The sequence below is a fragment of the Mauremys reevesii genome, linkage group 1, assembly GCF_016161935.1.
Source record: "Mauremys reevesii isolate NIE-2019 linkage group 1, ASM1616193v1, whole genome shotgun sequence".
NCBI classification, from domain to species: Eukaryota; Metazoa; Chordata; order Testudines; family Geoemydidae; genus Mauremys; species Mauremys reevesii.
This window is the reverse complement of record NC_052623.1, coordinates 72,292,930-72,320,912: the sequence shown is the minus strand read 5'-3', so window position 1 is coordinate 72,320,912 and position 27,983 is coordinate 72,292,930. Positions and strand designations below refer to the sequence as shown.

The 27,983-nt window shown below is 39.5% G+C and overlaps 1 protein-coding gene across 4 annotated transcripts in view; it reads left to right on the top strand.

The window, feature by feature from the left end:
- The window catches only part of DIAPH3 (diaphanous related formin 3), a 481,747-nt gene extending 454,015 nt beyond the window's left edge, over nt 1-27,732 (top strand). For 3 of the 4 annotated variants that reach the window (XM_039507681.1, XM_039507691.1, XM_039507701.1), the window contains one exon: nt 26,216-26,475. In XM_039507681.1, the coding sequence (XP_039363615.1) occupies nt 26,216-26,475 (260 nt within the window). Of the gene's footprint in view, nt 1-26,215 lie in introns of all 4 variants that reach the window. The other variant, XM_039507674.1, reaches the window with a different exon arrangement.
- The last annotated feature ends 251 nt before the right edge of the window (nt 27,733-27,983 follow it).

The following is a 27,983-nucleotide window of genomic DNA, read 5'->3' as shown; positions in this document are numbered from 1 at the left end:
CAACACATAATACAAATTCATAATCTAATGCAGGCATATCCCACTGTCTCTCTCACCATTCTGGGTGAATATTCTTATTCTCTTAGCAAATACGGTATGTGTTTCAGCAACCAAAAGCCTCCTAAATAATTTCTCAAGCTGCATTCATGCTGAAGCGGAAAAGATAACCATGAGCAACCATGCCATCTTGCCTGAAGAAGTCCATAGCAGAAGGATAAGGCTTTTCCCTCTGAACTGTAATTTGGGAGCAGATTCCTATATAAAAATGAAGATTGTGGGGAATGATTCTACACTGTTAATGGGGATGGAGTAGATGACCTAATCATTTCAACTGAGTTATAACATTTATGATTCTATGAAGGTAACAAATTCTCCTGTTACTCCTGACAATTTTATCTGTTATAGAAGAGAACATCGTATCTTTGTTAGTTTAGTTAAAAAAATGAGTTATCTGTAGCCAAAAGACACACATCCTTCTCTGTAACAACCCACTGGAAACAATAATGTGATACCAACTTATAAATAAGAGCATTAAGGGTCAGATCTAACTCTAATTAAAGTCAGTAAAAGGCTCCCATTGACTTCAGAGGAAGTTAGAACAGGCCCTACTTAGCCATGTTTCAATGTTATATACTGTAGGATATTTAGCATACATCATACTATGCAAGATTTAATTTATTTATTTTATAATACCAAACATAATGCAAATAGCAGCAAATCTGCTGCTTTTACAGATCCAGACTAACACGGCTACCCCTCTGATACATAATGCAAATAGGAGTTTAAACAAATTTTAAATTTTTAAAATTAAAGAAAGAATTCTGTATTCTTATTCCAAATAAAGGTTAGAACCCAAGAGGCGAAAAATATCAAGAATAAAAGTTGGTGTTGAAAGAAATATGGTTTATCAGTTATACATATATCAACATGCTGAAAAGTCAAACTTGCTATTAAAAACAACTTAAAATATTTTTTAAATGCAGAGGGCATAACGTGACATATAATACAAAGTAAAAACAAGCAAATGATATATTTAACCACTCTTTAATAGTTCATAAACAATTGTTTTGTCAGAATTTTTTAAATATATAGATGTACAGTGCCATAAGAAGCACCTCTAAAATTCTATACAATTGAATGAATATGCTATAAGAATTGCATCTATTTCAAATTGTGTATCTTTCAGCTTTATGCCTGTGGATTGAGCATTCAGTAATTGTTTAGCATACATTTTTTAAACTGAAAATTGTCTCTATGGTTAGTTATTTTATTACATACTGTATCTCCAATCAGAATCCAGTCCTTTTTCCCAAACAGAATGGCGTGCCAGCCAACTATTTACAGGCCATCAGCCCTTGGTTCCTCTGAAATATTCTTCCTCTTGATCTAGTTCATGGGACTGTGAAATGCTGTCACTATATTTTAAGGGGGTTACATGTTTCTAAACGATGCTTTAAGTATGAATGAGAGACTTTTCATAAGAGAGTCAGCTCTGCCCATTTTCCAGGACACATTTTCCAAAGTAGTTTGCTTTGCACCACACTGCGCTGGAAATCTGACTCTATAGTGATATTAACATGTTCTTGGAGAATCATCCTAGTGATCCTCTGATGGCTTGAAGCTGATACAGAGACTTTTATGCCACTTCCATTCTGTGTAGCCAGTGTAGCAGAGAAAATCAGCATGGCAAGAGGAAGAAGTAGGTTCCCTTGCATGACATTAGTCCTCCATTGTTTTCTACTCCTGATTGGCCATTGCAGCGTAGCATTGGTTTAGAGTAAACCTCTGGCTGTGCTGGCCTGTGTGTTGAGCCATATGTATGTGAGATTGAGAAACAGAATCCTGAGCCCCAACCTGCAGTACCTGATATGCACCTGCTGAATGACCATTAAGGTAGGATGTGAATAAGAGTTGCAGCCACAAATAGCTACTACCTAGATACAGATTGTAGGGCAGTGAGTCTGAGCAATAAGTGGACCAACTGGCCACTCCTCCATCTCAACCCCCCATCAATTCCCACAGAATAGACTACAGTAGAGCTGAGTTTCATGGCACGAAGAGGGCTGTGTAACTTCTGTGCATCAGCACTACCAACCAGCACAAGTGGTTCCTCTTCATTGTTGACCTTCCATGGCTCCCAGGATTTTTTACCTTAATGGAGTGTTCAGTTCCTCCTCTTTGTTCTTCCCTGTGCTCTAAGTAGCTACTGCAGGAGAGAAACAGAACTCTGAATGTTGGTCTGCCCCATTCAAAAGCCTTTCATCTTTAACTTTGTTATTGTAGTGTTTGTCAGAGTTAGGATTACTGTTTTCCAATGTTTGCATAGGATCAGTAGGCTACATCCGGCAGTTTGTGTTACACATGAAAGTAATACAGTTTACACACAACTAAACATTCTCAGTCAAGCATCTGCGAATGGATTATGTACTTGCATATAAAAAAGTGCCTCATAAATTTAAAATACATTTCAGCAGGATCTTTTTCATGTAGTACAGTATTATTCCTGCATGCCTGGAAGAAGATGGAGCTCTACGTAATTTGGTATGGCAAGTGAAATTTTATTTCTTGTTTAGATTCTGAGAGGGATGTACAGCTCAGATTTACTTTTGAATGAAAGATGGAATGTTGCATAGGGCTTTTTTAAATGCACAAGTTTTGTGATAAGTTTATTTAGAAGTAAGCAAAAGTTCCTCTCTAGAGATCAACAAAAAAGTCTCCCGTTGTTTATTAATCTAAAATACTACTACTCAAAAATAACATTCATTTGTGATTTCTGTTTTTCCCATAATGGTATTCTGGGTTCTTTTAACATTTTTTCCCCAATTAATATGCTTCCTTAAACTCTTTGTTTGATGGAATATTTTAATTTAACATCATGTTTAGCATGTTTACCAACATGATTATTTTTATTTTTTTTACTCTTGGAAATTTAACTTCTGGAGTTAAGTGGAGTGTGAAATTTCCCCTCTCCAGTACTGAGATTCATTCTTACATGACACGGACAAATGGAGAAATGAATATATATAAAATATGATGGTGTGGTATGATACAAGGTAGAAAGGTTTTATCATGAGTTTCACTTGGATGCATTGCTTACAACCACAATAGCCACTTGTGAGTTAGAGGTTACCTCAAACAGGTGGTGATAACATTTTTATGCCATTCCACACCATTGTTTATTTTTTTTATTTTCTGCATATCTTACTGAAACACTATTTTAGCAATGTTTTAGAAAGTTTGCAGAACTTTAATTGAAGCTTTTAAAAAGAAATCATTCGCTGTGTAAGGAAAGATGCCCTATTTACTATGAATTCAACCACACAGGGCTTAGAAGACATTTCTAAAAAAATTCTAAAGTAGCTTTTCTATACACACAGTCACATTTTTAAGAATGCATAACTAGAGGCAAAAGTGGGACATTTAAATGAGATTTAGGCACATCTTTTATTTAAAAGTCTTAAAACTGTAATTTGAAATATAATGCACGCCTCAAAAATGCAGATATCCGACACTTGAATAAGTACAGAATTATTAGTGATAACAGTAATTCCCTGTAACATATTCTGTTACATCCTAAAATGTATTTTGAAAGCATTAACCAAAGGAAAGGGAAACAATCATGTAAACTAAAAGTAGAAAAACTGTAAATATTTTTTTCTGAATGATGTCAGGATAGAAAATTGAATGTGTCCTGTTATAAATAATATTTAGTTAAATTCTCAAACTAATTGAGGAGAGAGAAATTTTGATAAAGTATGAAATGATAACTTTAGTGATAGGTAAATCCCAGTGGGCGTTGGTGTAATATTTTGTTCTCCGAGCTCTTGGGCTGTTCAAAGATTTAAATATAGAACCGAAATGCATTTGACCACTCAAGCCCCAGGGAAATACCTTAAATTTGTATGTTTCTCTGTGACACTGATTGCACTTGTGTATTTTTCTCCTAATTACCCCACAAGTAATTTTTTGATGTGTGATAATGTGCAGGTCAGTGCTCTGCAAGTCCTTCAACACGACCTTTCATTGAATAATTGTCCTATCATCACCTTGATTCATGGCTGTATATTTCCTTGATTTTTTTTTCTCTTACTCAAGTTAGCTTAGCAACCAGCTCACACATCTTTTATACTTATTATTCAAGTAATCACCCTCTGCAACGCACAGAAGCATCAATTAAAGCATTACAATGAAGTATTGTGTTTTGTTCAGAATTCTGTGGTATCAGGAGTTAAATCCCATTTAGCATGATTCAGGCCTTCTTCAAGAGGCTAACCTGTATTTAAAAAAAATAATTATATATATATATATATATATATTCCAAACAAAAAAGTGCCGTATCACAAACTACACGAAATGGATCATAAAATTACATTCTGCTCTTTTAAAAAGCCACTTAAGCTTCTTTGAAAGATATGTCGATTTAAATGTAGCACTAAAATGTCTGATGGCTGAACATTCATTTTAGATTAAAAGTTTTGTCAGATGTAAATCCCTTTTATAACTGCTTTATAGACTCTTACCTGTTTTCTTCATAAACATTTTCTGGCTAATTTTCAAATTTGGGTGAATTTCACAGCAAATTATTATTAGAATGGGACTTGAGTACCCAGAAGCTGTCAAGATGGTTCAGTGATTTAATGTCAGTGTCCTGCAGCTTTGACTGTAATCAGCAGATGCTCTGGTATTACCATAAATGTTTTCTTAACCACCTCTGTCAAAAAAGAGAAAATATTTCCTGCTTGGAATCTACTGCTTCTGATTAAATTCAGTTTGGCTTCTTTTGCATAATTAATGTCCCATCATGATCTCTAACCTTTTGTTTTTAATATCGCCTCTTGGTCTAGACACACACTCTTTGCAGGGCTGCTCAGTTAAGTCAGAGCAGACAAAGGGAAGCTGAATGAGGTTGTACATGAGCCTTTATTTCATTGGCTCAGAAGTTCTATACTTTGTTCTACCCTGAGTTGTCAAAGAACATGAAAGGTTCTGATTCTTTCAGTCTTTTTGATTGTTGTGTTGGCTCTCTCTTCTACTTCTGAAGGCTGTTTCTGTAAATGCTCCTGTTTACATGGTTTAGACGTGCTGTGCCACTTACGAGTTCCAATTTAGAATTCACTTAGCCTCAATCTGTAAATTATGTTAAACATCCATTCTAATACAATCAAGTAAAATGTATCTAGGGTATGTCTACACTGCAAAAAAAAATAAAAAAAACCCTGCAGCAACGAATCTCAGAGCCCAGGTCAACGAACTTGGGCTCATGGGGCTCGCACTGTGGAGCTAAAAATAGCAGTGTCGATGTTTAGGCTGAAAGTGGAGCCCCAACTCCAAAACCCTCCCAACTCTCTTGGTTTCAGAGCCTGGGCTCCAGCCAGAGCCCAAATGTCTACATTGCTATTTTTAGCCCCATAGCATGAGCCCACATCAGTTGACCCAGGCTCTGAGACTCGCTGCTGCAGGTGGTTTTTTGTTTTTTTGTTTTTGTTTTTTGCAGTGTAGACATACCCTTAGTTATCTGACTTATTGTGCATACCTGTTATGAGTTATAGCTAAAGTGCAGTTGTTTAATTGATGAGGAAGGTAGGCAACTGTAAATGCCACAAATCAATTTCTGATATTAAGCTGAAGTCTTTGTAGTAAAATAGATGCTAGGACTCTAAACCTTAGACTGTAAAGTAATAAATGTATTTATCACTGGAAAGATGGTGGTAGTATGCCATTAATGTTCCTAAATACAGCCTTCAGGGGGCTGGTACAACAGCTGAATAATTCACTTTCACCTATGGCAATGTGTCTAGAATCTTTCTCAGATCATAAGTAAATGGAATTTGGAACTCTCAAGACCAGCCTCAGTAGTAAATCATATCTCAGAAATAAAATCCACATTTAAATACAGAGGAAAGCCTGACTCCATACAAAGGTAATTTCTCTCATTTGTGGAATACAGTATTCTAGGAAATTTATAAAATTACTTTCATGTGTGGTATATTGGTGTCTAACACACACACACCTGGAGAGCTCCCTCTGGCTTATCATGCACCAGGCTGTTGTGTTCATGGCCCATATCACTGGAGGCTTTAAGCCTCCTAAGTCTGAACAGTCAGGGATGATCCCCAGCTTGGGTTCTCTAAGCACACTCTTGAGGTGCAAATCCTCTGTCTAGCTCCCCCCTCTGAGAGCTGAGACCCTGTGGTCCAACTACCTAGCCCCTAGGACCAGTACTGACCTCTCAAGCATGCTCACAGTTTAAGCACATCATATCCCATAACTGCAACCATGTAGGTGTTCTGGATTTTACAGTTTGACTTTTCCGGGGCAGGTGATAGTGAAAACAAACAGACACAAAGAGAGACTTTGCAGAGGGTTCTAAACATGATTACTCTTCATTTAACAAGACAGAGACACAGCTCTAGACAAAATAATAAATACCTCCGTATGCATTTCCCTGCCTCAGTTTCCATCACTTTGGAGAGTTCTTTGAACTTGAACAGAGTCCTCTGCAGTGCCCAAGATCCTTCAGTAGTTCATGACTTCTCTTCAGAATCATTGAGTCAGTCTCTCCCACTATATCAGTTAGCTTTCTTCTTCCTCAGATGATCCTGCAGTTAAACAGGATAACCCCAATACAAAAGCATGCCCCTCTCTCCTGCTCAAGCTTCCTGTCTGGCTCTTTCAGTCCAACAAATTTATATGTTCCATCATTAACACCTCTATCCTTGGTTCAGCTGCTGGGGATTTTCCACTCTCCATTTCTCCCTCACTACAGAGAAACTTGGTCAAGCTGGTTTCCCAGCTCAGGCAACCTCACATGAGTGTAGCCATTTTTTGGTCAGAGCACAGTTGTAGAGGTTATCGACTGATGATCTGGTGGGCCTTTCTGGCCTTACCATTGTCCTTGGTCTGGTAGTGATGTGGCACAGACCTTGTTGGCAAATGGTGGATTCCACATACACTGGTGCCTTCCATGATTCAACAATTTCATAACAGCCAGAATTCATAAGTCACATAAAGACAGGTTCCCCAGATTGTTACAATTGGCAGTATCAAATGACAAATTAAATGCTAACAAACCAATCAATTTGGAGAATGCTTTACAAATGAGTTTGAGGTTGCAGTGTGAAATGTAAGATGCCAGTTAAGAGCAGCCAAAATTTACACAAATTAACAGAACAAGGTCTTATTAATGAACCTTACAGAAAAGGCGCTTTCCATGAGCATTTTCCATTGGCGAGATTGCTACATGCTGATTTGGATTGCTTTCCACTAGGGATAACTCAGAATGATTGGGTTACAGTTGAAAGTATAAGTGACATGGAGATAAGAGACCAAAAGGAGTGGGCCGCTTTGATGCGCTTCAGCAAATGAAATGCAGGAGACATACAGGTTGTCCAGTGGGACCATTGTGCCTCATGTGGAGCACAGGGAAGTAAGAAAAGATGCACAGTGAACCATCCCTATTGTGGAACCAGCTCTGCTGGCCTGAGTGGAAGGTGGAATGCCCTGGCTCTGCCTCCTCCCCAACCACTTTGTTAGTATTATATTTTAATAGAGGTCCAAGTTGAAATCAGGTCCCTATTGTAGTAGGACTGTACAAACATGAAAAAATGCCCTGCCCTGAGAAGTTTACAGTCTAAGCAGACACACTAGATAAAGAGTGGAAGAAAGTATTATTCCCATTTTACAGAAAAGAGAACTGAGACATAGAGAAATTAAATGATATACAAAGTTAAACAGGGAATCTGTGGCAGAGCCAGGAATTGAACCCAGACTTCCAGTCCAGTACCTTAAGTACTAGGCGACCCTTCTTCTTATATGTAGAGGTTTCTACTGCCAGTGCTAAAGTCCTTGTTCTAAGAGATTTTAAATTTCCCTATCACTTTGATATGTAACTGCTGCCTAAGATGCACAAAGGTGTGACCAGCTCTTGTGCAGGGAAAAGCTCCTTGTATCTTTCCCCACCACTCCCTCTTTGCATACCTGCACAAAGCCAAGTACACTGTGGCCCAACTATAGGAAGTCAGATAGTACAAATATATAGTACTAATATACTGCTTCATATTAGGTATTCTGAAAGCACTTTATAAATATTGAAGATATTTGCAGTATGTTTTGTGCACAAGCAGAGGAAAGAACTACTTCTCCTGTGTGTGCTTTATTGCTTCCTAATTTTTTAGCTTTGGGCAAGGGTCGCTTATCTAGTGGTTTACAGTATCTCCTGTTACACACTTTCAGACAACATGCTGGCTTGTTTTTGACCTATATCAAGTTATCTGCAACATATCAGATGCCTAGAGTGGGTTGTAAGAACAAGAAGCCTCTTTGATTACCAAAGTTTTAATGGTCAAAGTTGCATGTACTAAGCTGATTCCGCTTTTTCCCCATGCCCAATTTATTCACAAAGGCAATCCTGGTTACCAGTTCGTCCCAGATAAACTTCACAAATAAGTCTCTTTTCTGATACAGAAAACTAGGAGTTTGAAGCAAGAAAAAAAGGAATGTACAGAGGCACCAATTTTAGGGAAGTACAAAGCATTTTTTAAGACATCATAAAAGAAGTTTGTTTTTTTTAAAGATAATACGTTGATCTCCTTAAGACTTAGGGCTCTAGTGGCACAAATACAATCCAAGATTATTTAATCACCTCACCCGCACCTGTTGCAACAGCAGTAGCAACGTGAGCCTCTCTGTTGTTTTCCTCTTTTTCCCAAGAAATGTGTTTTGGAAGAAGAGCCGAGGAGCCGTATGCTGCTACTGCTACCTCCGGGATAAGAGCAGATGACAGCCTGCTGCAGTCACCACCTGTCAGGGCAAGAGCTGCCTCAGAGCAGTGGTCTTGGAATAGCTCAGAGAAGCTGTGCCCCTACTCAACTCTTCAGAATTTAGTGGCCACCTAATCTACCAGTAGCTATGCTCACCTTTTTTCTTTCATTCATAGCCCTCTACCCTGCCCCCAGAATGTTTGCAAGCCAGCTGTAATACCCTTTAGGTCAACTCCTCCCCACAACACCATCTCCTTGGGAGGAACAGAGGTGGAATTTTAAAGTGTCTTTGCTGAGTTGCCTTCTGCTGTAGACAACATCCTAACAGTGACTCAATTTCTGGCTTCAGCCAGGAAGTGGAGGTAAGGAATGGGAAACAGACAATCCTAACAAATTATACAGTGTCTCAGAATTTCTTCAGAGTAGTTTGGGCTCTAGTATACAAAATGTAAATTACAATGATTAAAATAATTGAGAGTTAAGACTCTTGGTTATTAACCATTAGTAAAAATAATTCCTAATAAATTGTTATGGTAAATTAGTTAGTGGAAACTATAGTAGAAAGGAAGGTTAAGTTCCACAAAACTCATTTTGCTAAACATGTCACGTGGATATACAACAAGTAGGTCAGAGGTTTGGGGTTTGTTTTTGTTTCTTTATTTGCTCATAGTCATTATAGCATGGGCTTCTTTACTGTGTCCTTTTCAGAGTAATTAATGAGAGACACAGATTTTGTGTCTCTTTTTAGATTGGTCATCTTCATCAGCACTTCCCAAACAGTATTCATCCAGCTATCCTCTGCACATGCCTGTGGATTTCCCCTTGTCACAAAAATTTAATTGTGCTGCTAATAGGTTATCTGTTTTGCTTAAATTCTTTGTCAAAATGTTTCTTGAAGTCAGTATTCATTGATAGATAATAGATAGCCCAGGAAACTGAAGTCCTTTGTTTATCTACCGCATAAGTACAGCATAAGCAGGAGTACCCTTGTAGGCTGCAGGGTATAATTAAGTGCCTATGATCTGTCATTCTTCCCCTATCATTGAAACTGCCAAAAATATTTTCAATTATTGCCAGTCGCAATGGTGGTGGCTTTGTAATACAACCATCTGTCTACTAGGAACATGTCTGAGGGCACCAAATCATATAGTTTTCTGGTGGTAACTTCTTTCAATCTCTTTTGACCTGGACTGGATTTGAAATGGCAACCTACAACTGAATGATTCTCTATCACGTTACAAATCCTCTGAACCTATAGATATTGCTTATGCACAAGAAAAAAGCCAATTAAGAAACTATGTTCTAACAATTTAGAATGATCTTAAGGCATGTTGCCTCCTTTGGAGTCCATGGTAACTCCAGAAATAATTTTTTTCTCAGATGATTGTTGTTTTTCACGTCTGAGAGAAGTGGGAAAGCTTAATGCACTCAATATCAATCCTCTTCTGGTGTACTTTGGGGTAAATCCATAATTCATCCACCTCAAGTAGCATTGCTGGGTGCAACCCTTTGGGGTAAATGGAGGAGGAATGACAGTAAAATCCTGCCCCTCTCTCACCTAGCTGAACCACATGTTTCCTGTGTCCCTGGGCTCTTCACATCCACTGAGATAGGGTCAAGATTGGTTTGTACAGTTTTGTTTTGTTTTTAACCTTGAAATGTATTTAACCTAAAATTGTGCCCATTTTCTTGGTTAATTTTGAAATTAATTAATAAGCTTTGAAGCCATCCCTAGATGCACCCAGATTTTAGTTAAATCTTGGCATCCTAAAGTTATTATAGTAGCTACTGTCATTGCTATGGAATGGGGGAAAGAAAATAGATGAGTATGATGGATTGAGAAATTGGTTCAAACTCTACATGTATGCATGGTATGGTGAGAGAAGAAATTAGGAGAAAGATTGAATGGATTAGTCAGGGGCAGCTATTTTGAAGATGATTTTTGAGGAGGTAGCAGCAGTAGTCAAGTAAGTGAGAAGAAATTTTATATATTATCTAATCTGAACTGTGAAACCTTTGATTTAGACTCTGTTAAATGGGAAGGTCAAATTACGGTCCAGTGCAATTCATTTTTTCAGAAATTAGTTTATTCAGTGCTCGTAATCAAACACATTGTTCTTTGAAAGCAAAGCAAGTTCATGCTAAATAAGTCAGTCCCCTTTCATGCCATCATTTAGTACTGGCATCCCTCTTTTCTTCCTCTGAAACAAAGAAAAATATTTTGTATCTCTTCTTCTGAACATTTAGTAAAATTTAGCTACCTGAATTTATTTATTTGAATTTTTTATTCCTTTAAATTCCACACTCTTTCATACCAGGAAGAGCAGCAACTTCTAAATGAATTAAATGCATATAAAAGGTTGGGTTTAAAAAAAAATCCACTATTCAGTAATACAATTGTGTGTCTCATTAATTCTGGCGGTGTCATCTGTTTTTGATTAGTAAGGTTGTTGAGCATCCATTGTAAAGCCTTAAGGTGCAAGAAATTACATTTCAAACATATGGTGGCGTCATCTAAGTGCAGTTGACAGTTCATGTGTTTTGGCCATGGCTACAGGGTATAAATGAAATAAGTTGATAGCAGCCCACAGTACTTCTTTTGCAATTCAGGAACATTTTCTAATCCTGCCTTTGTCAATCATAGAAATTGTTGGAAAAACTATTAAACTAATAAAAAGTGACAACGTATATTAAGTGTTTTCTGCTGTGCTATAGAGGTAGGAGATGTATCTTGTATTTTATGAGAGCTATGATGCAATACACAAGGTCTCTGGCTATTGCAATTTTTCTGATTACTTCTAAAGACTGCTTCTGGATATTAAGAGAGCAATGTACAGAGCGATAAACAAGATCTCCTCCATAATGAATAATCCTGATTCTACAAACTGCATATTTTTGTTGTTTACTATCACTCCGCTATACTCAGGATTGGAAAGCTGTACTTGAATGATTTCAGTTAGTAATGTCAGAGTACTGGACCTTCTCCATAGAAAGCACATCTCTGTTTTCTGCCATCAGTAGTTAGGTACAGACTCTCAGTAACATGGTGCAATATGTAGAACTGCAAGACAATAATTTAGGAAATATTCCCTTAGGCCATTGTAGTATTTGCCCTGTGTAAATCAGCGATTCAATTAGGGAAATCTAATGAGATTACAGCTGCATTTCTTTTCTTTCAGTTATAATTTTATCATGTCCTACATTGAAAACGATTCTCATGTAAGCATACAGTGCTGTTGTATTAGTCTCTCTCACACATTTGCTGCTTTATTTGTTTAGCCAAAAGTGATTCGTGTACTAACAGTGTAAAAATACTTACATAAAAAATCAAGTGTCTTGAGTATCAAGAAAGTGGGCATTCTGTTGCAATATAATAACACTATTTAAAATATAGGGTTTTTTAATTTTAGGTATTTGTCAGTGGTTAAAAAAAGTCATACCTTTACCTCAGTAAATCTTGAAGTCATTTGTATTCAGTATTAATTGTCTTATATTCCAGGACTAGGAGGGGTTTAAAAATCTCCCAAGGATCAAGCATACATTTGCTTCCCGAAGTTCATAGCAAATCCCCAGTATTAGTGTTTCTTCTCATTCACGCACTTTACACTTTTTCTCATTCAGAGAAAATAAGTATCCCTTAATAGCCTATGTGTATATCACTGTGTGCTGTTCCATGCTAGATCACCATTTAAACAGAAGAAAGATATTAAGCACAATTTTCCATTAACTGAATTTCCTGAGCTCTGCTGTTCATCAAAATAATTTAGAAAGACTTGGGTCTGGATAATACTAGCTGGATGGCCTTAGGTGATCTGAAGATAATTTTGAATTTGTTTTTTGCACCAGAGATTTGTTTGTTTGAAAGACTAGAAATTAATTCTAAAGTGTTCACATTCTATGTTTATAAAACAAAGAAATTATCCCAAAGTCCTTACTCAGACAAAGCTCTCTGGAAGTCAATTCACTAACATGTATTTCAGTAGCAAAAATATAAGACTCTCTAGACAAATCAGATGATCTTGTAACAATTCTTTAATAACTTATTTTGATGAACAGCAGTGCTTAGGAAATTCAGATGTGGGAAAACTAAACAATAATCGATTGAATTTTGAAGACAATGAGAGTTTTACCTAATTAAGAACTACAGGATTGAGTCTCCATTTTGTTGGTCTTTCCATTGTGCTAAGAGTTTCTTATCATAAACCCTGTCAGTTAAACAAATGTGTGAAAACAACTGAAGCAAAATTAGTTAGGGATTGTTTTTTCTTATTTGTCTTTAAAAGGGAACAATATCTGTCAGGTTGTTTTTTCTTGGTTTATCCTGCTGATCAACTCCCTCCCTTCTAGTAGCTATGGTGAGCCAGTAGTGCAGTGGGTTTCTTCTGGCTGTGATTTTAATTACAAAATAACTTTCAGTGTATTTTACAACTCTAGCCATCCTGTTACTAAACAATCTGTGTTTGGGGGGTTTGCATGAATGAAGGAAAGGAGGATTTGGCTCTATACACTGTCCATGTCAAGGGAAGTAGTGTATGGGAGACTGATCTGGGCAAGTTCCTGGAAGAATAACAATAGTTGGAGGCTTAGCCGCATCTCTTTAGTCTTGGGTGTTTTAACTTGAATTTTTTCAGATGCGGATGAAATAGAGTTTGTCACAGTGTCACTGCTTGTCCTGTCAGAAGGCATAGTTAAAGAGAAGTCTTGCATATACTCTGAAGGAAGGAAGTCCTGAGTGCATTGTAACGCCTGTAGGATCTAATATTCAGTGGAGATTCAATGTAGAATGCAAAGCACTGTTCTGAGATGCTCTTGCTTGCCTGTTCCAGTTAGGCTGTTTTATTGTAGACCACTTTCCTTTTGGCGTCCACTGTTAGCCCCAAGTACAGAGCAATGCAATGTCCAGCCTTGAAGTGAGAGACAATACATCACTTTGACCATCTCTTCGTCAAAAAGGAGCTGGTAGATTTTTCCTATCCACATGAAGGTGGAAAAAGGTATTTTTTGCCTCTCCTCTGACACTGGGCATCCAAATAGGGAGCCAAGTCTTACATGGCTGCCACATTGCACACTATCTTGATGATGAATGGGCATATGCCTGTCACTGAAGGAGTAGGCATGTGTTCTACTAGAACCTCTAAATGCCTCCCCTCATCTCTCTCTCCATCTACTAACCAATATCACTTCAATGATGCTTGTGTTGTTCATCTGGGTGCTTAGTTCCTCAGGATACTGGGGGAGCTGGGTGATATGTGCTTTAAAAGATTTTGTGTCTATGAAGCCTTTGGGATATGTCCAAGAGCAATGTGTGGAACCATACAAGAGTAGTAAAGTCAAAATCATTAGGATTAACAGTGTATCACCCATGGTTTTTGGTAGCTTTAGCTATAAATTCATAAAGTTTGCCTTATTTCCTATAACCAGACTGTCATAGGTTTATTCCCCCACTTGGAGCTGTTGGGTTCCAAGATGGGGACCTGCATGGACTCCTCTAAACTAAAATTCTAGTTTAGATCCGGTTCTCACTGCCACCAGTCAGTTTTTAAGTGTCTGACACACTGCCTGTCCCCCAAACTTCCCCTGGGGAACCCAGATTCAAACCCCTTGAATCTAACCAGAGAGAGAGAGAAACAGCCAGTTCCGCTCCCCCCCTTCCCTCTCTCCAGCCTGCTCCGGAGAGATTACACACCGAGTCAAATCCTAGACTCAACACAAAGAGGGACTCACCTCCCCCTCCCCTTCCCTAGTCCTGGAGAGAGATACCTTGATTCAAACTCCTTGAATCAAACAAAGAGGGATTCCCTATCCCCCCCCCCCCACCCCGCTCCCTTTCCCCTAGTCCTTGGGAAAAATACCTGGATTCAAAGTCCTTGAATCAAACAAAGAGGGATTCACTTTTTCCCCCTCCCCTTCCCCTGAAAATCCAAACAAGGGAAGAAATTAATCAAGTTTTAAAAAGAAAAGATTTTATTAAAGAAAGAAAAAAAAAGTACATTATCTCTATATTACCAGGATGCAAAAATGCAGGGTCTAACTTATAAAAACTGGAGAGACTTCCCCTCCCTCCTCCTCAGCATAATCAAAGTAACAGCAAACAGGAATAAAGAATTTCTCCAGCAAACACACAATTGCAAATGTAGAAATCAAATTATAAGACTAATCCGCCTTTCTAATTAATACTCACTATTGGATAGTAGGAACTACTCCAGGAGAACTTGGAGACATGTCTGGCCTCTCTTAGATCCAAAGAGAGAACACAGAGCCAACAAGGAACACAGACAAAGGCTTCCCTCCACAGAGATTTGAAATTATTCTGTCCCTTGACTGGTCCTCTGGTCAGGTGTTTCTCAGGTTACTGAGCTTGTTAACCCTTTACAGGTAAAAGAGACTTTAACCCTTAACTATCTGTTTATTTATGACACAGACTGATTAAGGAAAACATTTTATCACGCTTCTCTTTATAACAACTTTTTACAAACTTGAAAACTGTTATTAAATCCCCCTTCATCTCTTCTGCAAACTAAACAAACCCAATTTTTTATATATTTTCTCATAGGTTATGTTTTGTACACCTTCAGTCATTTTTGTTGCTCTCCTCTGGACTTTCTCCAGTTTGTCCACATCATTCCCAAAGTGCCCAGAACTGGACACAGTACTCCAGTTGAGGTCTTATCAGTGCTGCGTAGAGTGGAAGAATAACTTCTTGTGTCTTGCTTACAACACTCTGCTAATACATTCCAGAATGATGTTCACTTTTTTAGCAGCAGTGTTACACTGTTGACTCATATTTAGTTTGTGATCCGCTATAACCCCAAGATCCTTTTCAGAAGTACTCCTTCCTAGGCAGTCGTTTCCCATTTTGTATTTGTGCAGTTGATTATTCCTTAAGTGAGGTATTTTGCATTTGTCCTTCTTGAATTTCATCCTATTCATTTCAGACCATTTCTCCAGTTTGTCAAGATAATTTTGAATGTACTAAGGCCATGTCTACACTTACAAGCTTACAGCGACACAGCTGTACTGATACAACTGTGCTACTGTGAGAGCGCTCATGTAGCCATGCTATGTCAATGGGAGACGCTCTCCCGCCAATATAGCTACCATCGCTCATTGGGCTGGTTTTATTATACAATGGGAGAGCTCTCTCCCATCGGCATAACGCGGCTACATGAGCACTCTCACAGCTGTGCCACTGTAAGCTTGTAAGTGTAGACATGGCCTTAGTACAAGTAAGAGAAAGAATTGATCCAGTATTGTGGGGAGAGGACAAGTTTTCCGTAGCCTCAGTCTAGGATGCCATTTCTAAAAGGATTGCAATCATTTTGCCAGTGGACAGGAGTGGACTAAAGGCCTTCTTGTCCTGAAGCCCAGCATAATAGTAAGTAGCACAGAAGAGTTCAAACTTATGGTCAGAAGTTTGATGCCCAACAATTTGCTAGCAATTACAAGTAGCTAAATAGATTTATATGATCTGGTCTCAACATTGCTTTTTTAAGGTGATAAATTACACTCCTTTCTCACCTGTAAGTTGCAGTAAGGTCCTAATTCTTTGCTAAAACACAGCAGATGGCAATTTGAGTTTTTAATCCATTCCCAGGAACCTCTTTTCCAGTTGCAGTGGCATTACAAATCAGGCACTACCCATGCCAGTGCCTCTAGGATTAAGGTATATTTTCTGGCTATTACCAGTACATTTGATGATTCGGGGAGCTGCTACAGCAGCTGGCAGAGATCATCTTGGGGTGAACAAGCCCTATAGGCAACAGTGCATGTGGCACCCTTGAAGCATTGTGTGCAGCAGTAAAGAGGATCCTGAGGGTGTCATCTTAGCAGAATAAAATTCCCATTTTAATTTTAAAATGAAAAGATTTGGTAGGGTAACAAATGCGTCTTTGGAATTTTTAATTAAAAAGGGACAGGAGTTTCCCTCCCCCCCACCCCTCTTAATACCTGCAAAATGACTTTTAAAGCTTTGACTTGAAATAGAACGAGGCCCCAGTGTGACTCCTGTGATGCAAAGAATTCCACCACAACAGAGCAACAGGAGCAAACATCTGATATTTATACTTGGTGGCTGGTAGAAACACCACAGCCAAACAAAGCGAACAGTGATTCTGTCAGAGGCTGTGGGATTGTGTAGGTGTCATAGTTCAAGATGAATCTAGATATCCATTGCACATTCTCTGTTTATTCCCTTTCTAACTGTTCATTAGTTTGACCAACTTATTTACAGCTTGGCATGCTTAAAAATAGGAGTAGAATTTTTCTGGAGATTGGTTTGAAAATTGATGAATAAAAGATTTAAAATACTAGGACATCAAAATTACCCTAATTTAAAATTATTCCCTGTCTCCCTTGGTTTATCAGCCTCCAAGTCTCAGCATAGCAAGTATTCCACAACCCCAAGTTCACAGACAGACATTTTCCATGCTCAAGCATAGGGAACTTTGGCAGATGTCATACCTCCTAACAGTCCAAGAGAGCAGGGCTCTTTGATTGCAGATGTTAGCAGAGGGCGAAACTGGCTCTAGGCATCAGCAAACTAAGCAACTGCTTAGGGCCCCAAGCAGCTCGGGGGAAGAGGGAGAATTTGCTTTTTATTATAAGAACTTGGCTGTTCTGGGGGGGAATATTCCTGCTTAGGGCCACAATGGGCTAGCACTGGCACTGACCGAGGGATGAGATTGGGTAGACACAGGGCATGGAAGAGGACAGAGCTGGAATTGAGCCTGTGATTGGGGCTGGTTTGCAAATAATCAAGTTTGGAGGAAGCAGGAGAAACAGGTAAAAAGGAGCTTACAATAGAAAGCTTGGGGCTGGAGCCAGGCACTGAACTGCTATTGGGAAATAAGGGCCAGCTGGAGTCTGACAGCAAGGAAAGGCTGAGGGGCTCAGCAAAACAAAAATTTCTGCTCTGGGAAAATCTTTGCATACACAGCAAAAAGAGTTTTAAACTGCCTCTAATGCTTTCACTAGACTGTGCAGAGCTTTTTCCACATGAAGCAGCCTGGCAGTGTATTAAATCAGAATTTTACAGAAAACAAAGGAAAGCCCAAAAGAGAAACAAATCTGTTAAGTTTACCAAGTGGAATTCAGTAGAGGATGTGCTATTAATATGGATATGTAAAAAAAAAACTCACTAGAACATATAATTAGGTTATGATTTCTACAGTTTAAAGTACACTTGAGATGAACCTTAACACCCTATTTACACACACAGACCTGCACATTAAAACAGTCCAATTCCTAAATAATTTAGTGAAACACAAACACTCACACTAGTTACAAAGTGTAACTGAATATTATCCATTCATCACACAATGTTCCACAAAAGTCCAGATTCCCAGTTGTGACTAACCATTAAACCTTGGGCACAGCTGAAAGAAGGCACAATTTAAGTGTCTGTGCATACAAACAGCCTGGTCTCAGGTGTGGTATACAGCAGCAGCCATTCTGTCAGCTGGGGTTTAACAGGGTGCAGAGAGGGCCTACTCACACTCACTAAGGCTACAGCTACACTCAGAGCTGGGGGGCGTGATTTTCAGCTTGCACAGAGGTACCCGTGCTAGCTCTGCTCAAGCTAACACAATAAAAATAGCAGTGTAGCTGGGGTAACATAGGCAGTGGTGAGTGGTGGCTGCATGAGTTAGCCCTCCCCAGTATATAGCCATGGGGTCCAGACTGGTTTGTGCTGGGAGAGACTAGCCCATGCCGCCACTCATGCTGCCCATGCATACAACTACACTACTATTTTTAGCACAATAGCTCAAGCAGAGCTAACATGGGTACCTCTGTGTGCTCTGGGAATCATACCCCCAGCTCCAAGTGTAAACATACTCTAAAGCAGCAACCAAAGTTAGAGGTGTCAGTATAGACTCTAGCTTCTAGAGGATTCCTCTGTTCTAGGAGAACCACCTAGTTTAAGTCTTCTTTGCTCTTGGGAAAATGCACACTGTAAACTTAACAGATCTGAGAATTAGCCCCCGATACATTAATACCCCGCTCTTATTCATACCAATGTTGTAAAAGTGTAGTTACTCAAACAAGCGTACACAATCCACAAAAATCAGACACGTTAGCATTTCAAGACTACCTAAATGAATCTCTCTCAGATTTCTCTTGAGGATCCATCACTGATGTATATGAGCATATCCTAAGAGCACTCTTTTCCTGCTGAGAGAAATAATTCTATATATACTTAATTAGACAAAACATTAGAGACAAAGCTAAATATATAAACATAACTTACACCCATCATTAAAATAGGGCCATTACATTAAACTACTTGTGTAATAACCATCAAATTTGACACTGCTGAGCAAATAAAACACATATACACTCTATTATCCAAACTTTATTTAAAAGACCTGGGCAACACCTATTAAAATAAAAAAAATTAAAAAAGGGGGGGGATTGGGAAATGCTATTATTTTCTGTGGGAGTGGGCCCTTAAAAAGTAACGCAATTCTAGGAGCCGAGTTAAGTTTGTTTGGGTGTTGGCTATTGAAAATGGGAAGATGCTATGTGAACTTTCCATGCCAAGCACACAGGAAATGGAATTTCAAACATTTCCAGGGCTTTAAAGGGAGAGTACACTGCCTGTGTACCTGGCTGCAGCTCAGTGGAATTGAAACTGCTGACCAGAGCGGTCATGATGGGCATTGTGGGACGACTCCTGGAGGTCACTTAGTGTGACATAAGCAAACACAGTGTCTACTGACACTGCGTTATTCTAACTTCATCGCAAAAAGCTGTGTGCCGCTCAGCGAGGTGGTTTTATCATATCAGTGTAGCAGGAGCGTTAAATTGGAGGGAGGAACACTGCAGTGTGTACATCTCCACTCTTGTCAATGAAACCTGTTTTGTTGATGTGATTAATGGTATACCTTCTCTTTGAAGCTGCTTAGCAACCTTAATTGAAATTTAACAAAATTGTTTGCTCTATGATCCTCAATGGCTGCCTATTGGTTTCTAGATACAATTGAAGGCATTGTTTTTGACCTATTATAAAAGCTGTAAATGGCCTGGAACATACCTACCTGAGACCACCTCTTTCCTCATGCCACAGATGATATGAGGGCTGGAGCTCCCTTACTATAAAATAAGGACTACTGGTGGGATGATCTCTATGGGTCTCTCTGATTCTGGAACTCACTCCAACCACTTCATCTAACATAGACAGAATCTGCTGAACTTTAAGACACTGTGCAAACCCTAATTATTTGGCATTAGAGGAAGGGACAATATTTTTCAATGTCCTTTTTTCTGTCTCACTGTGACTGGTTGGGAGGAGCTTGATTAAGCTGAGGAAGTTGTGCACTGTAACTGCTGAATATTGACAAAAGGGGCTAGAGCTGTGAATAGATTATCTAAGAAATATCCAAATAAAATAGTTGAAGAATATTGTAGTGTGATACAGAGGTGGCAAACTATAAACTCAGGACCTAGCTAAACTGAGATTTTCAAAGAGGAATAGGAGATATGACCACACAAATCAGATTAACTTCAATTTTCAAATGATAAAAGACAACTAGTAGATTTAGCCACACGTTTCATTAAAATTAATGTAATTCATGGCGTTAAAACCCATAGTTGGCTTTCAACATTTCAAACCTAATGTCCAAAAAAAATCTAGATTAGGCCCAGGTCCATAGAAGGACTTCAGGGATCTGACATTCAGTGTTGCAACACCTAACTTTTAGGCACCTTGCCATCCACTGTAATCCACAAACCCTTGATTAGGTATCTAAGCTCCCTATACAGTGCACAAGGAGAGAGAGAATGGGATCCACAAAAGCCAGCATACTAGGCAGGAAGTCACCTAACCTGGCCAATAGCAGATTCCGACAAGACAGGTCTGTCCTAAACCCCATTCCTCTTAGGGAGTTAGGCAACTAAGTCCAAGCAAGAGAGAGGTGCCTATCCCTGCTTGAGATCCACAGACATCTGAAGTCAGGCATCAAAGCCATTTCTGACAAGAATGGCAGTGGTGCACGCCCACTTGATGCAAAATGGCAAGGTAGGAGGGGGAGAGGAGAATGCAATGCACATGAGGCAGCAGTATGCATGCCAGAGGCAGAAATGTAGGCCCCTAGGGGGCTTTTACAGCAAAAATTAGTGAGTTTAGGCACCTGTGGTTAGGTTGCAGCTTAGTGTTGGTTTTGTGAACCACGGTGGCACCTAAATCTAAGTTTTAGATACCTAAGTCCCTCTGTGGATCTGGACCATTGTATTAAAGGATGACAGATATAGGTCTTTCAAATATACCATTCTCCAGCTTTGGAAAGTTCAGCATATCTTCCACTTAGCTCCCTAGCCCAGGACATACCTTCTCAAGCCATCTTTGGACTTTCTAGAGTTGGTTCACTCTCTTATTGAACAGTATCTGTGAGACGTATCAGAAGCCTTTAAATCTGGGAGAGACAGGCATTTTCAGCTCTACCGTTGTTGTTTGGAACTGATCATTACAGACAGCTCATTCTCCAGTGAAGTCAATGGGACTTAAATTTATGCTTAAATCTTTCAATGAAACAGGGCCTCATTGTTTTAAAGCTCCTTTGTTTGCAGCATTGTAAGAGACCAAGGTCAAAGTTCACATATTTACTAAGCTTATTTGTATGTAGTAGGTGGCCCCTCCAGGTCGGCTTGAAGCACAGATCAAGATTTATATCACAACAGTTCTTTCAATGCCTTTAGCTGAGAAAATTGGACCTCAGGCTGCAGTTTTCAAAGGAGTGCCTAACACACGTACGCTCTTCTGAAAATCCCAACTTCATTCTTTAGTGTTTGCAGGCCAGCATATATCAAGCCCTAACGTCTCTTGAGAAAAAGAAAGAAAGAGTTTCAGAAAATTACGGGTTCCTTCTCTTCCCCCTTTCTCTCTTCCCCCCCCAACATCATCTTTTTGACCAACAGAATATGAACAGCAGCAAAGGTGAGGGGCACTCTGTATATCGATATAGACAATGTAGTCCTACAGGATCTTAAAGCCCCCAGAGATGTGTGCAGATTCATTATAATACAATTATTACATAAAAATATTAAATGCAGAAATATATATAAACATGTAAATACTACAATTATTTTAAATTGTATATACTGTGTGTGTTTGCATGGTCTCACTTGCTGAAAGCTCTTATCTTTTGGCCTTATGTGTTACAGGGAGACTCAATGTGTGCAACTGTAGTCATGTGGATTATTGTGTTATTTCCAACATACTATATATATAAAAAAAAAATAGAGCTTAACTGTTCAGCTAAGTGAAAACTGCAGCTCTATTAGATTTTAAGTAACAATTGTCCATCTGATATCGAAGGAGAAAGGAGGGTATTTATTTTCTTCCAACAGCCAAAAGGTGATCATACTAATAAAATTCGTTGAGATTGTCCAAGATAGTGTGTAAAATACTCATCCATCACGGTGAGCCCCTGGTCAGGGAATGACAGTGCAGTAAATATCTTCAGCAGCCGCCTTGGAATGTACAAGCTGTTTTCGGTAGGAATTTTCAGCACTCACATAAAACACACTGTCATGAGTGACTGCCTGTGTTCCAAAGTCATTACTATTGGGATGATGGAACATCTTTCAGCGAATAACCAAAAAACTTTAAATGTCATGTCAAGTTTGTTGAAGCCATTTTCAAGCCTCGTTCAAGGTTACATGAATATTGAGTATGCCTGTTTTTAAAAAGTATAAGATCTATGAGAGGGATCACTCAGAAGGCTGGTAGATGGAAGAGTCACTTGATTTAAAAAAAAAAAAAGGAAATTTGTCTAGTTCTCTTTGGGAAAGTCAATCAGGCAGAGCCATTTATTCATCAGCCAGTGCAACTCACTCTTACAGCTGGTGAGATTAGTCAAGCTCGCTGTCACTTAGTTGTACATAGCCACAAAGAGACCAGAAAGGAAAGAAAGTAGATTATCTTGGATGATTAAATTACAATACAATTTTGATTTATTTAAAGTTTTAAAAATCTATCTGACAAATTCTAAATTATATATATTAAAAAAAAGATACAAGGTGGGTGATGTAATATCTTTTATTGGACCAACTTCGGCTGGTAAAAAAGGCAAGCTTTTGAGTTCCACTGATCTCTTCTTCAGGTCTCGGAAAGGTAATCAGAGTGTCACAGATTACAAGGACAAGGTGGAACAGATTGTTAAACATAAAGAGATAAGTTGCAGGAAACCATTCAAAATGAAGTGGGCAATTAACACTTCAGCAGTCATAGGTCAAAGGAGAGTTAGTGGGTTACAGATTGTTTTAATGAGACATAAACCTAATCTCTCTACTGAGTCAATGATTCCTAATGTCTAGGGGTATGTCTCCACTATGGGATTATTCCTATTTTACATAAACCGGTTTTGTAAAACAGATTGTATAAAGTCGAGTGCACGCGGCCACACTAAGCACATTAATTCGTCGGTGTGCGTCCATGTACCGAGGCTAGCGTTGATTTCCGGAGCGTTGCACTGTGGGTAGTTATCCCATAGTTCCCGCAGTCTCCCCCGCCCATTGGAATTCTGGGTTGAGATCCCAATGCAAAAACAGTGTCGCGGGTGATTCTGGGTAAATGTCGTCACTCAATCCTTCCTCCGTGAAAGCAACGGCAGACAATCATTTCACGCCCTTTTTCCCTGGATTGCCCTGGCAGACGCCATAGCATGGCAATCATGGAGCCAGTTTTGCCTTGTCACTGTCACCGTATGTGTACTGGATGCTGCTGACAGACGTGGTACTGTACTGCTACACAGCAGCATTCATTTGCCTTTGCAAGATAGCAGAGACGGTTACCAGTCATATTGCACCATCTGCCATTGTAAACTGGTGATGAGATGACGGTTATCAGTCGTTCTGTAGCGTCTGCTGCTATCATGGGTGCTCCTGGCTGGCCTCGCTGAGGTCGGCCGGGGGCGCATGGACAAAAATGGGAATGACTCCCTGGGTCATTCCCTTCTTTATGTTTTGTCTAAAAATAGTCAGTCCTGCCTAGAATATGGGGCAAGTGTACTAGAGAACAAGAGAGCACAGCTGCTCCGTGTCAGAGCCCCAGAGATCCCGCAGAATTGATGGGCTGCATGCCATTCTAGGGGGTGCCCCTGCAACAACCCCACCTGTTGCTTCTCTCCTCCCCCAACCCTCCTGGGCTACCGTGGCAGTGTCCCCCTATTTGTGTGATGAAGTAATAAAGAATGCAGGAATAAGAAACACTGACTTTTTAGTGAGATAAAATGAGGGGGAGGAAGCCTCCAGCTGCTATGATAGTCCAGGCAGTACAGAATCTTTTCTTTAGACATGAAGGGGGGGCGGGGGGCTGATGGAGCTCAGCCTCCAGTTGCTATGATGAGGACAGTTACCAGCCGTTTTGTACCATCTGCCGGGAATGACCGGGAGTCATTCCCATTTTCACCCAGGCACCCCTGGCCAACCTGGCGCCAGCCAGGAGCACTCACGGGCTGATGATGAAGATGGATATCAGTCATATTGCACCATCTGCCACTGGGAAGGGGATGCTGGTGTTCAGCGCTGCAGCACCCCGTCTACCAGCAGCATGCAGTAGACATAGGGTGACATTGAAAAAAGGCGAGAAAATTTTTTTTTCCTTTTCTTTCGGGCGGGGGGATGGAAGGGTGTAAATTGACGACATATACCCTGAAACACCCGGGAAAATGTTTTTGACCCTTCAGGCATTGGGAGCTCAGCCAAGAATGCAAATGCTTTTTGGAGACTGCGGGGACTGTGGGATAGCTGGAGTCCTCAGTATCCCCTCCCTCCCTCCATGAGCGTCCATTTGATTCTTTGGCTTTCCGTTACGCTTGTGTCAGAGCACTGTGCTGTGGACTCTGTATCATAGCCTGGAGATTTTTTCAACTGCTTTGTCACTTCGTCTTCTGTAACGGAGCTCTGATAGAACAGATTTGTCTCCCCATACAGCGATCAAATCCAGTATCTCCCATACGGTCGATGCTGGAGCTCTTTTTGGATTTGGGACTGCATCGCCACCCGTGCTGATCGGAGCTCCACGCTGGGCAAACAGGAAATGAAATTCAAAAGTTCACGGGGCTTTTCCTGTCTACCTGGCCAGTGCATCCGAGTTCAGATCGCTTTCCAGAACGGTCACAATGGTGTACTGTGGGATACCGCCCGGAGGCCAATACCGTCGAATTGCGGCCACACTAACCCTAATCCGACATGGCAATACCGATTTCAGCACTACTCCCCTCGTCGGGGAGGAGTACAGAAATCGGTTTAAAGAGCCCTTTATATCGATTATAAAGGGCTTCGTTGTGTGGACGGGTGCCGGATTAATTCAGTTTAACGCTGCTAAATTCGGTTTAAACGCATAGTGTAGACCAGGCCTAGAAGAGGTATGAATTTAAGCTCTGAGGCTCACCTTTTGAAGGTATTTTGTGGGTTTCCTTTGAGGACAAGGACTGAGAGATCAATGTGGAATGATCATTTTGTGAAGCGCGTCCCTCCACAAGTGATAGGGTGTTTTTGTCTTTCATCATTTTTATCTGAGTTCATTGGAGAGCATAGCGATAGTCTGATTTCCCCCACACACTTGTTGGGGTATTTGATGCACTGGATGAGGTACACCACATGTGACAGGCATGAGTAGGACCCATTCATCTGGAAAGGGGTGCTATGGAGGTTATTGGTCATTGTAGCAGGGGATGTTTAGCTGCAGGTTTTGCATCTTATGTTTATGGCAGGGTCTGGTGCTGCTTTCAGTTGATGGGTCCTGGTCTGTGAGGAGCTAGCTTCTGATTATGAGATTGGCGATGTTGGGAGGGTTGTTTGAATGCCAGAAGAGGGGGTTCAGGAACTATTTCTTTCAGGATGTGGTCCCCATCAAGTATGGGTTGTAATTGTATGATGATACCCTATATGGGTTCCAGTGTGGTGTGCTAGGTGATAACAAGGTGTGTGGGGGCGGTTCTGTATCAAAGCCGGTTCTGCTGGTGAATCTGCTTCACTGATGGAGTGTCCTTGTTTAGTGAAGTATCAGAGGGGTAGCCGTGTTAGTCTGGATCTGTAAAAGCAACAACGAATCCTGTGGCACCTTATAGACTAACAGACGTTTTGCAGCATGAGTTGCGTGGGTGAATACCCACTTCTTCGGATGCAAGTCACTTTGGATGCATCCGAAGAAGTGGGTATTCACCCACGAAAGCTCATGCTGCAAAACGTCTGTTAGTCTATAAGGTGCCACAGGATTCTTTCTTGTTTAGTGAGGCAGTTTTCAGTATGTTAAGGCATGTATCCTGGACTTTCTCCTCAGAGCATTTTCTATAGTAATTGAGTGTGTCGCTGTAGATAAGATTTCTTGGTGTATCTGGGGTATTTGCTCTATCTGTGGATGTATGAGTGGTGATCCATGGGTTTCCGGTATATAGTTGTCTGTAGGGTTCTATTGGTGAATGAGATGAAACTTTTATTTTTCTTCTCTTCTACAGAGAACCAGAAAGCACACCTAGAAAAGTCGCATTCAAACCACAGTATCAATTTCAACTTCACAAGGACTCCAATCACCAAGGAGTTTAATTATGACATGGAAGCTAATTCCTCTATAGCAAGGAGCAAGGCTGTTGGAAGAAAGGAAGCCTACAATGGAGAAAGCAACAGAGAAAAGGAAATGGAGCTTGTTGGCTCTGCTTCCAAAGGAGAAGTAGTTCCTGAAGTAGAGGCTTTGCTGGCAAGATTACGCGCATTGTAAATTAATCCTATAAAACTGATTAAGTAATCACTAAAGACAAGTTATAATAAGCTGCTACATTTTTAAAATATGCATTAATTTTTCATGACTGACATTTACACACTTCTGTATTCCAAACTTCACATACTTTATATCTAAAATACAAATGTGTTATGCTTTGCCTATGAATTTGAGCCCATGGTTTATGCATAACTATAAGAAGGCTTGTACGCATTTCTACCTACCGACAATCTGTTCTAATGTATCTGGAGCAACAGATGCTGAATTACCCCAAGAAACAATTATTTTAGTGTCCAGACTTCTGAACACAATGTTATGAGAACTTTTCTCCACAATACATTTTAACTAGTTTTAAACCATTATGTTTGGTCATTATCTAGGACTAATAAATAGCTGCAGAACCAACCTGTATATTTTTCTATTTTATTTCTATGTATCACCTGCAGTGTAATTTTTAGCACCTAAGGAAGTTCATTATTGTATCATATTAAACGCTTACGGAGGAAAATGTATACTATGTACATTTCTCATAGCCATGTTTTAATTCACTTTAATCTAAATAAGAACACCAAAGAATGTTGAATCGTTTATGCATTAGCTAAATGGTAACATGAACAGAAACTTACATCTATGCAAGAAATGTATTTTATGTATGACTGATATTTCATTGCTGTTAAACTTGTTTGGATGATTGTATAAAACCAATCTACAAAAGTTCTATGAATACAATGTTGCAATTGTGCACATAGGATAGAAGCTTCTTTTTATAAGTAGCTACCAAAATAATTTTTCACTATTTTTGCTTGAGTAAACATAATATTGCAATAATAATATAAAGAACACCTAATGGCAGAGACTTCTACAATTGGTTTTCAACAAACTCATTTAGCAATAGCATGTACAATCTCATTTGCTGGCACAGGAGGAATCTCACAGATAATTGCATCTCCATTTTGACACAAGTCATTGTACACTGTTACATGTTCACTAACATTTTTTAATTGCACATCACCATGAAAAAAACTTGCTACCTATACTATCAACTTGGAAGCGACTATTAGGACATTTGGTCCTTTATTTCAAGTTCCTACTAATCAGAATGTATTCAGTGACTAATCTCTCTCTTCCAAATACTCTATTTTTCTTTATAAATGAGTCAGTTAAATGAAACCAATGTTTCAAAGCTCTGGTGCTTTTTATTTCCTTGTTTAAGTTGCCTTCTTATTTCCTGCAAAAAATAAAGTTAATTAATTAGAACTCTGAAACTGGCCTGTTTATGAACACTTGGAATGTTGGGCATGGAATGTTTTTTATTCATCACAGGAATTAGTCTTATGTTTCAGGGGCTGCTGAAACTATCATTATACCCTCTAGTTATGCTCCCCACTTTAGTAAAAATGAAAGCGTAAGGAGAGATCAGATACAGGAAAATCCTACCAGACTTAGGATTTCAGTTTGCCAGAGCTTCAGTGCCACTTAAGAACCATGGAAGGAGTAACCACATTGAG